This window comes from Nomascus leucogenys, chromosome 9, assembly GCF_006542625.1.
Source record: "Nomascus leucogenys isolate Asia chromosome 9, Asia_NLE_v1, whole genome shotgun sequence".
Taxonomy (NCBI): Eukaryota; Metazoa; Chordata; class Mammalia; order Primates; family Hylobatidae; genus Nomascus; species Nomascus leucogenys.
This window is the reverse complement of record NC_044389.1, coordinates 98207168-98221721: the sequence shown is the minus strand read 5'-3', so window position 1 is coordinate 98221721 and position 14554 is coordinate 98207168. Positions and strand designations below refer to the sequence as shown.

At 36.7% G+C, this 14554-nt stretch overlaps 1 protein-coding gene across 1 annotated transcript in view; it reads right to left on the bottom strand.

Moving 5' to 3' along the window:
* The window catches only part of CUBN (cubilin), a 301694-nt gene that overhangs the window by 227120 nt on the left and 60020 nt on the right, over positions 1-14554 (bottom strand). The window contains exons 20-22 of the mRNA XM_003257683.2: positions 13775-13940; positions 13235-13451; positions 10689-10819 (exon numbers count right to left, since the gene is read on the bottom strand). Coding sequence (XP_003257731.2) covers positions 10689-10819; positions 13235-13451; positions 13775-13940 — 514 coding nt within the window. The remainder of the gene's footprint in view (positions 1-10688; positions 10820-13234; positions 13452-13774; positions 13941-14554) is intronic.

The window sequence follows — 14554 nt, the reverse complement described above, 5'->3', positions numbered from 1 at the left end:
AGAAAACTACAGGCTCAAATAATTTCACTGGTGAAACTGTATCAAACAATTAAGAAATTGTTTATATTCCACAAACTCAGAAAATAGAGAAGATATTTTCTAACTAACAAGACCAATATTACTTCTATACCAAACCAGACAAAGAAATTCAGAAAAATTACAGTTCAGTATGTCTTACATTGATGCAAAACTCCATAAGAAAATTTTAGCATAACAATTCTGAATATACATAAAAATTATAATAGATCAGAACCAGGTGGAGTTCTGATGTATTATACAAGATTGGTTTGACAGTAGAAAACTAAATCAACATAATCTACCACCTAAAAAGAATAAAAAAAGAAAAGCTTTGAGAGATATCAAAAGATGCAGAAAAATTCAACACCCATCCAGGATAAAAACTCAGCAAGTATGCCCAGAAAGGAACTCCACAAACTGATGAATGGAATCTATGGAAAATCCAAAGCTAACATCATACTTAAGTGGTAAAGGACTAAACGCTTTCCTATCAAGAGTAAGAAAAAAGTCAACATTCCAACCTCACCCTTTCTGTTGAAGAATGCACAGAAAGTTCTAGCCATCACAGCAATACACATACACAGAGAAAGAGAGACAGAGAGAGAGAAGGGAAAAAATAAAACTTATTTAACTTATTCACAGTTATTGTCATCTATGTAGTATATACTAAAGGATTTATTTAAGTTATTAGAACTAATAACTGAGTTTAACAAGACTGCAGAATACAAGATATGTACAGAAAAATCCATTTATGTTGCATATATCAGCCAAACAACCAGAAAGTAAAATTTTAAAATAGCATATATAATATGGCATGTCATTTTATAATAGCATAACACTTGATAACAAGTTTAATAGAAATATGCACAAACTCTACACGGAAAACTTTATTGCTGAAGGAAATGAAGGAAGATGTGAATAAATGGAGAGGTAAAATATGTTCATGGATTGGAAGGCTGAATTTAAGATGACCTTTACCCCCAGATTGGTCTGTAAATTCAACAATTGCAATCTCAATAAAATTCTCTGTTTTTTATATATTGAAAAGCTGATTCTAAAATGAATATGGAGATACAAAAAATCTAGGATAGCCCAAACAATTTTGAAAAATAAGTATGAATCTAGAGGTTTTATACTTCCAGATTTTAATATACAATATGAAATTATGTAATATTAAGTAATATAATGTCCTATTGTTAAAGGGGTAAATAGGTACATCAATGTGATGAAATAGAGATTCCAGAAGCAGACCCACACATGAACACAGGCAGGTGATTTTCAACAAAAATGCAAAAGCAATTCAGTGGGAGTGGGGGTGAAGGAGAATATTTTCAATAAATGGTGCTTGAACAATTAAATACCATTTGCTAAACACACTTGGACACATAACTCACGCCATATAGAAAAATTGATTCAAAATGGATCATAGAACAAATATAAAATCTCAAACTATAAAACTAGAAGGAGCCGGGTGCGGTGGCTCACGCCTGTAATCCCAGCACTTTGGGAAGCCGAGGCGGGCAGATCACAAGGTCAGGATATCGAGACCATCTTGGCTAACACAGTGAAACCCCTCTCTACTAAAAATACAAAAAATTAGCTGGGTGTAGTGGCGGATACCTGTAGTCCCAGCTACTCGGGAGGCTGAGGCAGGAGAATGACGTGAACCTGGGAGGCAGAGCTTGCAGTGAGCCGAGATCGCGCCACGGCACTCCAGCCTGGGCAACAGAGTGAGACTCCGTCTCAAGAAAAAAACAACTTCTAGAAGTAGGCACGTGGGAGATCCTGAAAACTTCGGTAATCAAATATTTCTTAGACAAGATACAAAATGCACTAACCATAAAAGGGATAAAAGGATATATTGAACTTCTGTTCTTCAAACGATACCATAAGGAAAAGTTTAGCCACACACTGGAAGAAAATACTTGCAATACATTTATCTGGCAAAGGACATATTTGTATGCAGAATATATAACATATGACTCATTAATAAGAAACAAACAAAAATGAGCCATATGGTTTTAATGAACACCTCACAAAAGAAAATAAATCAATTGTCAAAAAGCATGTGAAAAGGACTCAGCACTATTAGTCATCAGGGAAATGCAAAATAAAACCATCAGATACTACTATGCAACTACCAGAGGCTAAAAATGAAAAGATTGGCAATATTAAGGATTGGGAAAGACGTAGAAAAGAACTGCTGCAAGGCAGGCAAGCCCCCATATTGGGACTCCACCCAGGAAGGTTTTGGGCTTTGCCCAGGAAAGAATTCAAGGGTGAGCCGGTGGTAGAAAAAATCAGCTTCACTGAGGTATCAGTGTTCCAGCTCCATGACTGCTCCGGCAGAGCAGGGCTACCCCGTAGGCAACGTGTTGAGAGTAGCAGCTTGGTGCATTTGTGCAGTCATATTTACACCCACATGCAAATTAAGGGGTGAGTTATTTGGAAATTTCTAGAAAAAGGATGGTAACTTCTGGGTGTTCTCATGGCAATGGCACACTGTCATGGCGCTTTTGGGTATGTCTTATGCAGAGGTGTTTCTGTCTCTTCCCTGTTTTAGCCAGTCTTCCATCTGGTCTGGTGTTGAGCCCCAACTCCTATTTCAGAATTGTCAATCATATAGGTGGGAATATAAAATGGCATAACCACTTTGGAAAACAATTTGGCACTTTCTTATAAAGTTAAACATATCATTACCATATGAGACCCAGAAATTCTACTCCTAGGTATTTTATGCAAGAGAATGAATAAGTCCACAAAAAACCTGCATGTCAATGCTCATGGTAGCTTTTTTTGTAATAGCTAAAAACTGGGAAAAGCTCAACTAACTAACAACAGGTGAACAGATAATCAAATTATGATATATCCATGCAGTGGAAGGCTAGTCAGCAGTAGAAAGAAAAAAACAGATAAATACAGCAACATGAAAAATTTCCAGACACATTATGCTAAATGAAAGAAGCCAAGCCAGGTGCGGTGGCTCACACCTGTAATCCCAGCACTTTGGGAAGTCAATTTGGGCAGATCCCGAGGTCAGGAGTTCGAGACCAGCCTGGTCAACATGGTGAAAACCCGTCTCTACTAAAAATACAAAAAATTAGCCGGGCATGGTGGCGCGTGCCTGTAATCCCAGCTACTCGGCAGGCTGAGGCAATAGAATCGCTTGAACCTGGGAGGCAGAGGTAGCACTGAGCCGAGATCGCGCCACTGCACTCCAGCCTGGGCGACAGAGAGACTCCGTCTCAAAAAAAAAAAGAAGCCGGACACAAAAGAGTATATACTATGTATTCTTGTTCACAGCTGCCTTTTGCACAGTTAAAACTATTCTATATTGGTAGAAACCAGGTCTGTGGTTGCTGACATAGAGGGTGTTGAGGAAACAAATCAAAGGAACACGAGGATCCCTTCTGGAGGGACGGAAGTATTGGATAGCTTGAATGGAGAGGTGGTTAAATGGGTGTACACAATTCTGAAAATTATGGATAAATTTACTGAAATTACAGGAAAAAAATCCATGTTATGTTAAAAGCTTGAAAGTTCTGTGCACAGACAGGTTGCACTCTCCAGAGAAAGTCCAATAAATAATTCAGATATCTAATAAAGAATACATAAAATTGAAGTAGAGAAATAAAATATCATATTTGAGGGGACCCCTGCTATACATATTAAATAATAGAATATTTAACCTTAAAATCTGATGGTAGTTTTATGAGATTCAAATTTCATAGAGAGAAAAATTATTATTCTCTGAACTTAATGTATCTATTTCTTGAAAGATTAAAAACTCCTCCTAACTATCACTGAACTCTGTAGATGTTTACATTTCTTCCCTTGACAATATAAATGGCTCCTTCTAGAATAATAGTAATACTGAAAAATATCAATACTAAGTTTTGGTTTCCTCTTGTGATTTTCAACGCAATGATTCAATCCCTGTGATTTCAAGCACAAATTATTAAATTAGAATGTGTTTCTATACAAGGATATTTATGTGTTGGCATGATGCTTATTATTACATCAATACAAAATGCAAAGATAAAAATGTATCTATGCCTTTTATTTTATCTTATATTGCCAAAGGAAAATTCATATCCAATATCAGTTTAGCCTTTTATTATGGTCTAAGAACATTTACAAAGAAATGAAAAATGAAAGTACATTTTTTCTATCCCCTAAATTCAACTGAACTAGCAATGGAAAAGCATATCTCTGAGGATCAAAGGCAACTGTTTGGCAGAACTCACATATTTTTCTCTCTGACCAACCTCAAAAAAAAAAAAAAGTAAAGAAAGAAAAGAGAAAACATACAAATGCCTTCTGTGGACCATTACAAAAATCACAAAACTAGACTTTTCTAAAACTCACAATGTATTTTGCCTTCACTAAACATTTTCAAATAAGTTTTTGTAACACAGGACTTGGCTCATTATCAAAGGGGAAAATGAGAAACATGTGTAACCCTCCAAACCACAAAGCAACAATGATATCAGTCCCATAAAATTTGAGCCACAGAAATAGGATAAACTGATCCTGTGGAGAGAGGAATGCATCTCATAGGGAGACTCTAGATTATGGGGAACTGCTCCAGCTCCTTCCTGCTTTGCATTATGGGATGATTTATGTGATTATCCAGTTACATTGAGGCTCAATCTTTAGGCTATGCTTTCTGAAATCATTTATGAAACGTTTGGTTTCTGAATGAATCCATATGACCTCAGATATTCTAGGAATGTGCTAAATAAACAGCCAACCCAGGAGCCATTATCTGCTTCCACAGACATATTTGGTTTAGCATCCTTCAAAGTGAAGACCCGAGGGAAGATATAATTACAGGTTCAGTTTCTCCCTTAAGAAAGAAGAAGCCTTCTCAATCAAACTCAACATTTGGCTACAATTTTCTGCTAGGTGGTCATGGTCATTGCTTTGTCTTTTCCCTCTCAGATGACCAGTGCAGATTCATATAAAAACAAGCAAAGTAGCTATTGTAAAATTGTCCTTGCACATTGAGAATCATATTTTATATCTGGCAAAGTCATGGTCCTTTACAACTCTAATGTAATTTTCACATTGAATGTGTCATTTTGTCTTCCTCAACTTTGCAAAACAGCCAGGCATTATCACCCTACTTTCTAGAGAGGTGTAGATGAGAGATCTCAGGTTCCTGGAGATTAAATTCTAAAAGACACTTATTTCAGACATGGCCAAGATAAAATATGAACCCAAGTCCCCTTGTTCCAAATCCTATTCTCTTTAACAATCCCTGGTTTTTCTTTTCTTTTTCTTTTTCTTTTTTTTTTTTTTTTTTGATGGAGTTTTGCTCTTGTTGCCCAGGCTGGAGTGCAGCAGTGCGATTTTCTTTCACTGCAACCTCTGCCTCCCACGTTCAAGCAATTTTCCTGCCTCAGCCTCCCAAGTAGCTGGGATTACAGGCATGAGCCACCACGCCTGGCTAATTTTGTATGTTTAGTAGAAACTGGGTTTCTCCATGTTGGTCAGCCTGGTCTCAAACTCCCGACCTCAGGTGATCCGACTGCCTCGGCCTCCCAAAGTGCTGGGATTACAGGCATAAGCCACCCTGCCTGGCCACAATCCCTGGTTTTTCTACACAGGAAATGTAAATTTAAGGAAGACAAGTAGGGAACTCAGAATTTCATGATTAAGCATTTTGTTGCATTTTTATTCTAAGGAGTAAGAAATATAACAAACAAGATAAATGAACTGAACAAAGAAGTGCTGGGACACCTGTACATACAAAATTATGAGAAAACAGTAGCCAGTAAGAAAGTAAATCTTTAAAAGACGAATTGACTTACTACACCACCTTTTCCAGAGGGAAAGTATCTGAATCTCTCATAGCAAAGAATACAGAATTCAATGCGGATAGAAAGAATCAGAGAGGCTTGTGAGTTGTCCAAAGTATTCCAAATTATGGCCGGGTGCGGTGGCTCATGCCTGTAATAACAGCACTTTGGGAGGCTGAGGCGGGGGGGATCACCTGAGGTCAGGAGTTCAGGACCAGCCTGACGAACACGGTGAAACCCTGTCTCTACTAAAAATACAAAATTAGCCAGGCATGGTGACCATGCCTGTAATCCCAGCTACTTGGGAGGCTGAGGCAGGAGAATCACTTGAACCTAGGAGGCAGAGGTTGCAGTGAGCCGAGATCTTGCCATTGTACTCCAGCCTGGGCAACAAGAGTAAAACTCCATCTCAAAAAACAAACAAACCAACAAAAAACAACAACAACAACAACAAACCCAAAAACAAACAAAAAAAAGTATTCCTAATTAGTATCAAGGCTGAGAGTAGGACCAAGACTTCTGACCTCCCCACAGCATCCCCTTTCCCTGTGTCATGAATAGTACTTTCCATTATGAGCAGTTACAGTCCAATCCACTGTTGTATCTCCCTTGTAATTCTACAGCAATTCACATGCTAAGGCTTGACTTTCAGAGTCCTTGATAAACTACAGAGTTTCATTAGAACCCCTTGAATTGCTTGGCAAACAAGCACCCTAGACCTATTTTAATCAGAATTTCTGGGTGGGGCCCAGGTGCCTGAATTTATAGCAAGAAAATCTCCCATCTCAAATTTCTTATGAACACTAGAATTTGAGAACACTACACTCCCAAACTGAAGTTTTAAAATAGAAACAGAACTCTCTTTACCCATTTAGTGTAAACAAGGCCTCTTTGGGCATGTTTGTCATCATTTCTTAACTTTGCACTCCTAGATGCCTCTTCTGAGCTCATTCCAGGATCACTGATAAAAAACAGCACTAACCACCCACTGATGAGTAGGTGGGAACCCTGCCTTGGGAAGGAGGGAGGCCAAGAAAGCCCAGTAGGGCTCATCTCTTATCCTGTGTTGCTGTTGGGATCATCCTTGGCCATTTCCCTGGACAATTGTGAAGGTTTTCGCTTTGCAGGAAATATGAAAAATTCACCACAGTTTGATGATAGCCCTGAATTAAATGTTACTAGCTGTTATATGCAGTTCATTTAGAGCGTTTCTAAGAGCTAACCTAGACGTGGCAAAAGAAATGGATTCTAAGACGGGACTCCGTTGTTTAGTCTGACTTTCAAACCAATTAGCTATGTATTCTTGGGAGGATATCCTAGACTTCTATCTCCCTCATTTAAAAATGAAGGTAACTGGAATAGATTTGTGCTTCAAACTTTCTTGACATACCCTAAAAAATACATTTACACTAACTACCCATGTGCACAGAGATACTGCAAACAGGTCTCATGAAGCGGCACCTAACTTTGTATGATAAACTCTGATACTTTCTCTCCTATTCCTTTCTATTCTACTCCATACTTTTAACAATCACAAGTAGCAACCGAATAAATTAATTTCATGACTCACGAATGAGTCATGAATTGCAGTTTGAAAAACGTTGGACTAGATGTTAAATAGGTTTTCCTCTAATATTAAAGTTTAAAATGAATCAGGTACATTTATCTGTTCCTGTTTATACTTTTAAAGTTCCCTCTTAGCAGGATTATTTATTAACGTATATGCAATACATGTTAATAGAATATAAAATTTTGCTTTAAATTGATAACATTAGTCAATTACATTCTCTCAGGATTCAAATATTTTGTAGTTTGAGCAAAATCTAATACGTTAAATTAAAGCTTAGTCTTGTAGTTCCTAAGAACTTCGTAAGAGTTTTAACCTGTTAACCTTGTACTTGTTAGTTCTTTTCTTTCTGTTTTCCCAGGCACATTTTGACAAAGGCAGAAACAAAGTAACAAGGGAGGAAGTCCGAGTAATCACAAGAAGCCAATCTTTTTTCTCCCAAACACATATTTTGGGGCTGACATCATAGCCACATGGTAGAGACTACAGATGGAAAAGTATCCGAACTCAAATCCGGAAACTTAACCTTTATCAGATGAAGACAGGAAAGACTTCAGCAGGCAAACTCACACCTGTTGGGCCTAGGAGCTAGAAATCAACAACCAAATACCAACATTACTGCTCTGGAAATAACTTCTGTTAGAGCAATAAAGTAAGATGAGGGCCAATAACTGAGCTTCCCTTGATGCTTTTCCCTGATGCTATTTTATTCTGCAGAAAATATCCAACATACGATGACACCTGAAAAGAATGAGTCCTAGCATCTCTGTGTTTCCACACCAGCAGCTCACTCTGACTCCAGCTACCTTCCAGGTCTAGCCACTGCCTTAGAGAACTAGTCCACCACCTGGTGTCACCAGCCCAACCCCAGCTCAGTCTCCTGACACCAGCCCTTCCCTAAAAAATGCTGCAGGACCCCCCCCTCAGCAATGCATGAGAGCCGATCTCTCAGGTCTTGATCTATGGGAAACTGTGACAGGCTCCAGAATTATAAACAGAAGGTGTGTTGTGTCTTCCTGGATCTCGTCATCTGATTGCTATTTAGAATGGCTTGACTGTGTTAGTCAGACCTATGAGTTCATCCAACAACAAGCGGGCACAGTGACCAGCCGGGCTCAGCCCAGAGACAGAAAGCGAACACTCCCTCGTCTGTGATTTCAGCCTTACGCAGACCAAATAGAGGCCAAAGTAATGATTATCGCACAGGGAAGCCGGCTGGAGAATCCTTTGAGTTTCTATGAAAACATCGTCTCCCCTTCGCTTTTATCGCTTGCTTTTTCTTCTGCTCTTTCTTTAAAGTTTCCTTTCCTGTCCAGTTTGCTTCTATCTCTTTTCCTGACTCATTTTTATTTTACCTGTATCTTATCTTTCTGAAAACTTTTAAAATTAAAATCTAATATCCTCCCTGCCCAATTATTTTAACTGCTCTGGGTTCTTTCTGCACAAAATATTGCCTTACAAGCTAGGGTGGTAATAGAATTGTTTTACAAAGGTATGTCTTACTTTGCATATCATTACAAAGATTTCCACATTTTCAGGAGGCCCTGCCTGTATTATATGTTACCTAAGATACAGCCAGTTTATTCATGCAGCAAATTAAAATTATGTTCATAGATGATTAAAGCCAGAAGTCATCTCAAAGATTACCAAATCCAATTCCTTAATTTTACAGATGAGAAAACTGTGGCCTAGAGAGTTCAAGTGACTTGCTCCAAATCCTGATCTAATATTCAGTGTGCTTTGGGGCCAAACATACGAGACAGATAAAACTACAACAGCATGGAAAACTGTGTGCACCCTATAATTTCTTAAGAAACCAATTTTGGTCACTGGATGTTAACCACCTGAATGAAGTCCAGTGAATACGTCAATCACACACCATAGCCTATTGTAACTGCCAGAGATTCCATTTCGCATGTGCTTGTGCTCGAGCTGGATAATGAACTGCTCCTGCAGAGGTTCCCACCTGGGAGAAAAGTATTCATTGATTCTCTCACACTCGGGATTCTGGAGCAAATCTAAAGCCATGCTTTCAAATATGGAACTTGAATGGCTGCAGAGTTTTGCCTGAAATCAAGAGTAGTGGCCAGCCCCTCTGAAGGAGAAATAAATGGGAAATTGGGTAAAGATTTTGAGTGGGAGATGTTTAAACTTTTATTTACTTTAGGGAGTGGAGACTTTAAAAGATAAGCATCTGGGGTTCTCAGGATGCAAGAGTGTGTCAGAGGGTGCATGTCCCAACATAGGAAAAGCTACCAGTTCTTTCTGGAGGGAGCTTGGTGAATTGTACCACGCTGCTGGGGTAATCCCAAGGCTGAGAGATGCTTGGAAGGCATGGTCACCATATGCCTACTATGGGTCTATGCTGGATGTTATTTGGGTCCTTTAATACAATGATGCAAAAGGAAAGCTCAGAGTCTCTAAAAAAGAACACATCCTAGGGAAACATGAGCCTAACGAAATATGACTCCTTCATCAATCCCATGCACAGGCTCTTGGGGCTGGGAGCATCTCTGGTTCACATGTTACCTCAAAGACCCTGTCTGCAAAATGGATTTGTTTCCTATACTTCATTTGCAAAGAGCATAGAAATAATGAGAAATTAAGTAATAGGAAAAAAATACAACGAAAGGAATAAATGCTGAAAAGATTAACTTCATTAAGTCAAATTGAGAAATGCATATTTTGCCAAGAAATCTTCAGTTCCTTTCCCTGGAATTTCATGCAGTAGTCTCTAATTTTTATATGTTGCTATTCTGTTTCTAATTTCTTAACATAAGTATTCAGTCTTTTTGGTAACTTTTCATTCTGATAGAATTTTAAAAGATGCAAGAATGAGCTCCTGAATTATTTTTACCCAGATTTATTATGTATTTGTATTCTGCTCCCATTACTTTATCATTGCTCTCTCTTTCTCTCTCCCTCTCTCACACACACACACACGCGCAGACACACAAACATTCACACTTATTATCTTAGCCAATTCAGAGTACTTTGGAGACATTATATTTCTTTACCATCTAAAAACTTCAGTGTATTGTTCCTAAGGGAAGAAAAAACATTCTTTTAACAAAACCACAGTACAATTACCAAAATTAGAAGATTTAATATTGATACAATATTCTTATCTAGTCACTACTTTTAATAAGGAAGGTATTTAAGTCACTACTCTTTATTCTAAATATAGCTCTCATTGTGTGCCACAGGTTTGTGGATGATGTATTCTCATTGCGTTTTAGCTATTAGCACTGTTTTGCAATGGAGCCAATAAAACCGAGTATGCAATGCTGTTTTGTTACCTGTTGCTGCACTGATTGCTTCATAGTTTATTAAGAAGCCTTCATAAGCAAGGTCGGAGTCAGTCACAAACACCAGCATCAATGAGTTACCACTGCTTGTGAGAGATGGCGGGATCGATTTTCCACAGTATCTATTCCAAACAAAGAAAGGACAGATGTGTGTATTTTAGTTTGGTATATTGAAAATGATGTAACAAAAATTTGGACATGTAAATATAATAATAGGTTTTGTTCTCTATCTCTCATCAACCTTAAAACACAAATATATTTCAGGCAAAAAAGATTTGCAAACTTACTAAAGATTGTCCTGTTCATGATTATATCCCTGAAATTGTTTTAGGTATGTGACTGGCTATGTGAGTTGTCATGTATGAGAAGTTTAGAAAAGCTACACTAGATTGCCATATAGCATTTTAATACACTTTTTAATAGAAATGTAATAAACATATACAACCAAGGGAAACCATATATCATAAAATCAGAGTCATCTCTCTAATCTAAACTCATAGATCACTCAATCCCTGTGCCTTGCCTTCCTCATCCCTAAAATGGGAATGATGACAGTACCTACTTCATAGAGTTGTTTTGAGAATGTGATGAGTTAATACCCTGTATATAAAGCACTTAGAACAGTGCCTGGAATCGTAATCCCTATAGAGGGAATCTATTGTCCTTAAACAGCTCACTTATAAAGAGATAAGAGTGATGATTCAGCCATGCCATGTTTCTGCTGAACAAAGGCAGTTTAGCTCAGAAAAACTATTCTATTAATCTTAAAAAGAGAGTCGTGATAAAAGACAGAATGCCATGAGCTTTTATCTAGAGAAATACCTGTAGGAAGAAGTGACAATAAAATAGGAATCTCAAATGAAAGCACACTTGGTAAAATTAACCAAAAAAATGATAAAGAAAACAAATATAGAAACCAAAAAAAGAGGAAATGTTGAGTAGGAGAAATAGATAAGTTAATTGCTAAAGGAGAAAAAGAAAGAAAATTTGGTGTATAATACCATTGCAGTGTGAAAAAAATTTAATACCTTGATCAAAATAAAGGTAGGTGAACTAATTGATATTTTAAATGCCTTCGTATACACCCATGTATATGAAATTTGGGGAAGATCATTATAGTTTATGCCATTCAGCAAACGTTCTGTATTTTGCAGTGGTGATATGTTAAGTACCTTCCCAAAAAAGAAAAAGAAGAAAGTTAAAAAGATGAAAGAGTAGGATAAGAAAGATATTTAAAACATGAATGAGAAATAAAGAAAATAAAATGCAAGATAAAGAAATTTTAAAATATCAAAAGACTTCCATTTCCAACAGAAATGAAATAACAGGGGCTAGATTTAACTTTGCACCTGAAACAACAAAAGTCCTGGACAAAAACGTATAAAACAATGGCTCTCCAAACACTGGATATCAAGCAATAACCTTCGGAGACAGGAAACAAATGAGTTTAAAGGCAAAACTGAAATGGATCAACCTGTTTCCAAAGTAGCTTAACTGCTTTCCAGAACAACGCTCAAGAATACTTACGGGAGGAATATGGCAACGACCAGCAGGCAAAAACATAAAATTGCAAATGTCTGGTATCCTACTGAATATTACTCAGACATGAAAAGATGTGGGAAAGTAAAACTCAGAAAGAGAGGAAAAATCAATCATAAAACCATAGCGGGAAACAATCCAAATGTTTGAATTAGTAGATAAAGTCATTAAAATAGCTACAACTATATCTCATAGATTTTTTAAGCTAGAGAAAAAAAATTCATGTGTAAAGTAGAGACATGGACTATATATAAAATGACTCAAATTGAACTTCTAAAACGAAAACTACAATTTCTAAGATGAAAAATACACTTGGTAAAATTAATAGCAGATTTGACATTGCAGAAGAAAAGATGAGTGAACTTGAACATATAGTAATAGAAACTTTCCAAAGTAAAACACACAGAGAACAGAGGCTTGATATCAAACAGACTATCAAGAGATTTGTAGAACAATTTCAAGTGCCTAATATACATGAAATCAGAGCCCCGTAATGGGGACGAAAGACAGAAAAATATTTTAAGAACCAGTGGCCAAAAATGTTTCAATTTGATAAAACTACAAATCTTTGGATCCAAGAAGCTCAACAAAAAATTATGCTAATTGAGGAAAGTCAGAAAAACATTCAGTGCGTATAGTACGATTCCATTTAGATGATATGCAAACGAATCTACAGGGATAGAAAGTAGATTCGTGGTTTCCTGTGGGTGGGGGTGAGGAGCAAAAGCAAGGAATTATAACGGAATGGAAGAAAGTTTCGTGGGTAGTGGATATATGCATTATTTTAATTTTGATTTTGACTTCATGAATATATACAGATGTCAAAACTTAATGCCTACAGGCCAAAACTACAGAGTAGTTGCGTAGAAATGGTCATTAAGAAGCATGAGGATTTCACCTGGTTTTTGTAACACAATGTGGTCAATTTTAAGATCCTTCACCGAAGCAGGAAATCAATGAAGTTTTATTGTTAAACGAACAAACAAAAATAACCTTACCTTCCAAGGGATGTCTCAGAGTCAGTGTCATAAACTTCCAAGTAGTCATTTGTGCAATTATAATGAAACTCCAGATGAAATGTTTTGAACATTAAATGAATCAGGTGATTAGGTTGGACTAATATATGCCAAGTACAGTTGATACCGTGGGGGTAGACATTTGGATGGCCAGGACTTTGAATGGTCCCTGTTGATTCTGTAAGAATTTCTCCACATGCTGTTGAAATAAAAATTACAATTACCACAGCAAGTAACCAAGCTACCTGGATTTCAAATTAAAAGGCTCTGATAATAACCTCTTCAAAGATTAAAAGGAAAAATGTTTCTTAGATGCCACTTAAGATAACTTGATTTTTCTCTTATTAATAAGTAACAATTAACTTTTGATATAAATGTTGATTAGAAAATATATATTCTTTGTCTTTGAGTGCACTTTAAAATTTTTCACAGTATAGATGATTTTCATATAATTTATTTCTGTCATTCACTTATTCCGATACAAGCCCAAGAGGAGGAAAAAAAAGAGAGACAATCTCTTACCCAAATCCTCAGCACTGAACTTAGCCATGAAACCATGGTTTTCAGTAGAAGAACTTTTCACGAATGTGACATACAGAAAATTGTACACAGATGTTATAAATGAAGGTATGTCTGTACCACAATACTTTTTATTTTCAGGAGAACCCAAAATGGAACTGCTACCAATCTAAAATTAGAGAAGATATGTTCAACTATGTTGTATATCAATTTTGAAAACTGCTTCAAGAATAATTATTTCTGAAAAGTTTTTAATAGAGTACAAAACAATTTGAGAATACAATCAATTTAAGCACATTTTAGTCACCCCCCCAAAAAAACTCATATCCTTTAGCAGTCACTCCCCATTCCCCTGAAACCAGAGCCCCAGGCAGCCACTAATCTACTTTCTGTCTCTATAGATTGCCTATTTTGGACATTTCAAACAAAATGGTATTATACAATATGTGGTCTTTTGTGACTAGCTTCTTTCACACTGTATAACATTTTCAAAGTTCATCCACGTTGTAGCATGGATCATTATTTCATTCTTTTTTAATGCCATATAATATTCCACTGTAAAGATATACCACATTTTATTTATCTGTTTACCAGTTGATGGACACTTATGTTGTTTCTACTTTTAAAATTAAAAATAATGATTGCATTTTGCTATTTGTATATGTTATTATAGATGATGACTGTAGATATAGTCACATACAAATTTTTGTGTGGACATATATTTTCATTCCCCTTGAGAATGTATCTAAAAGTAGAATTGCTGGATCAAATGGTATCTCTATG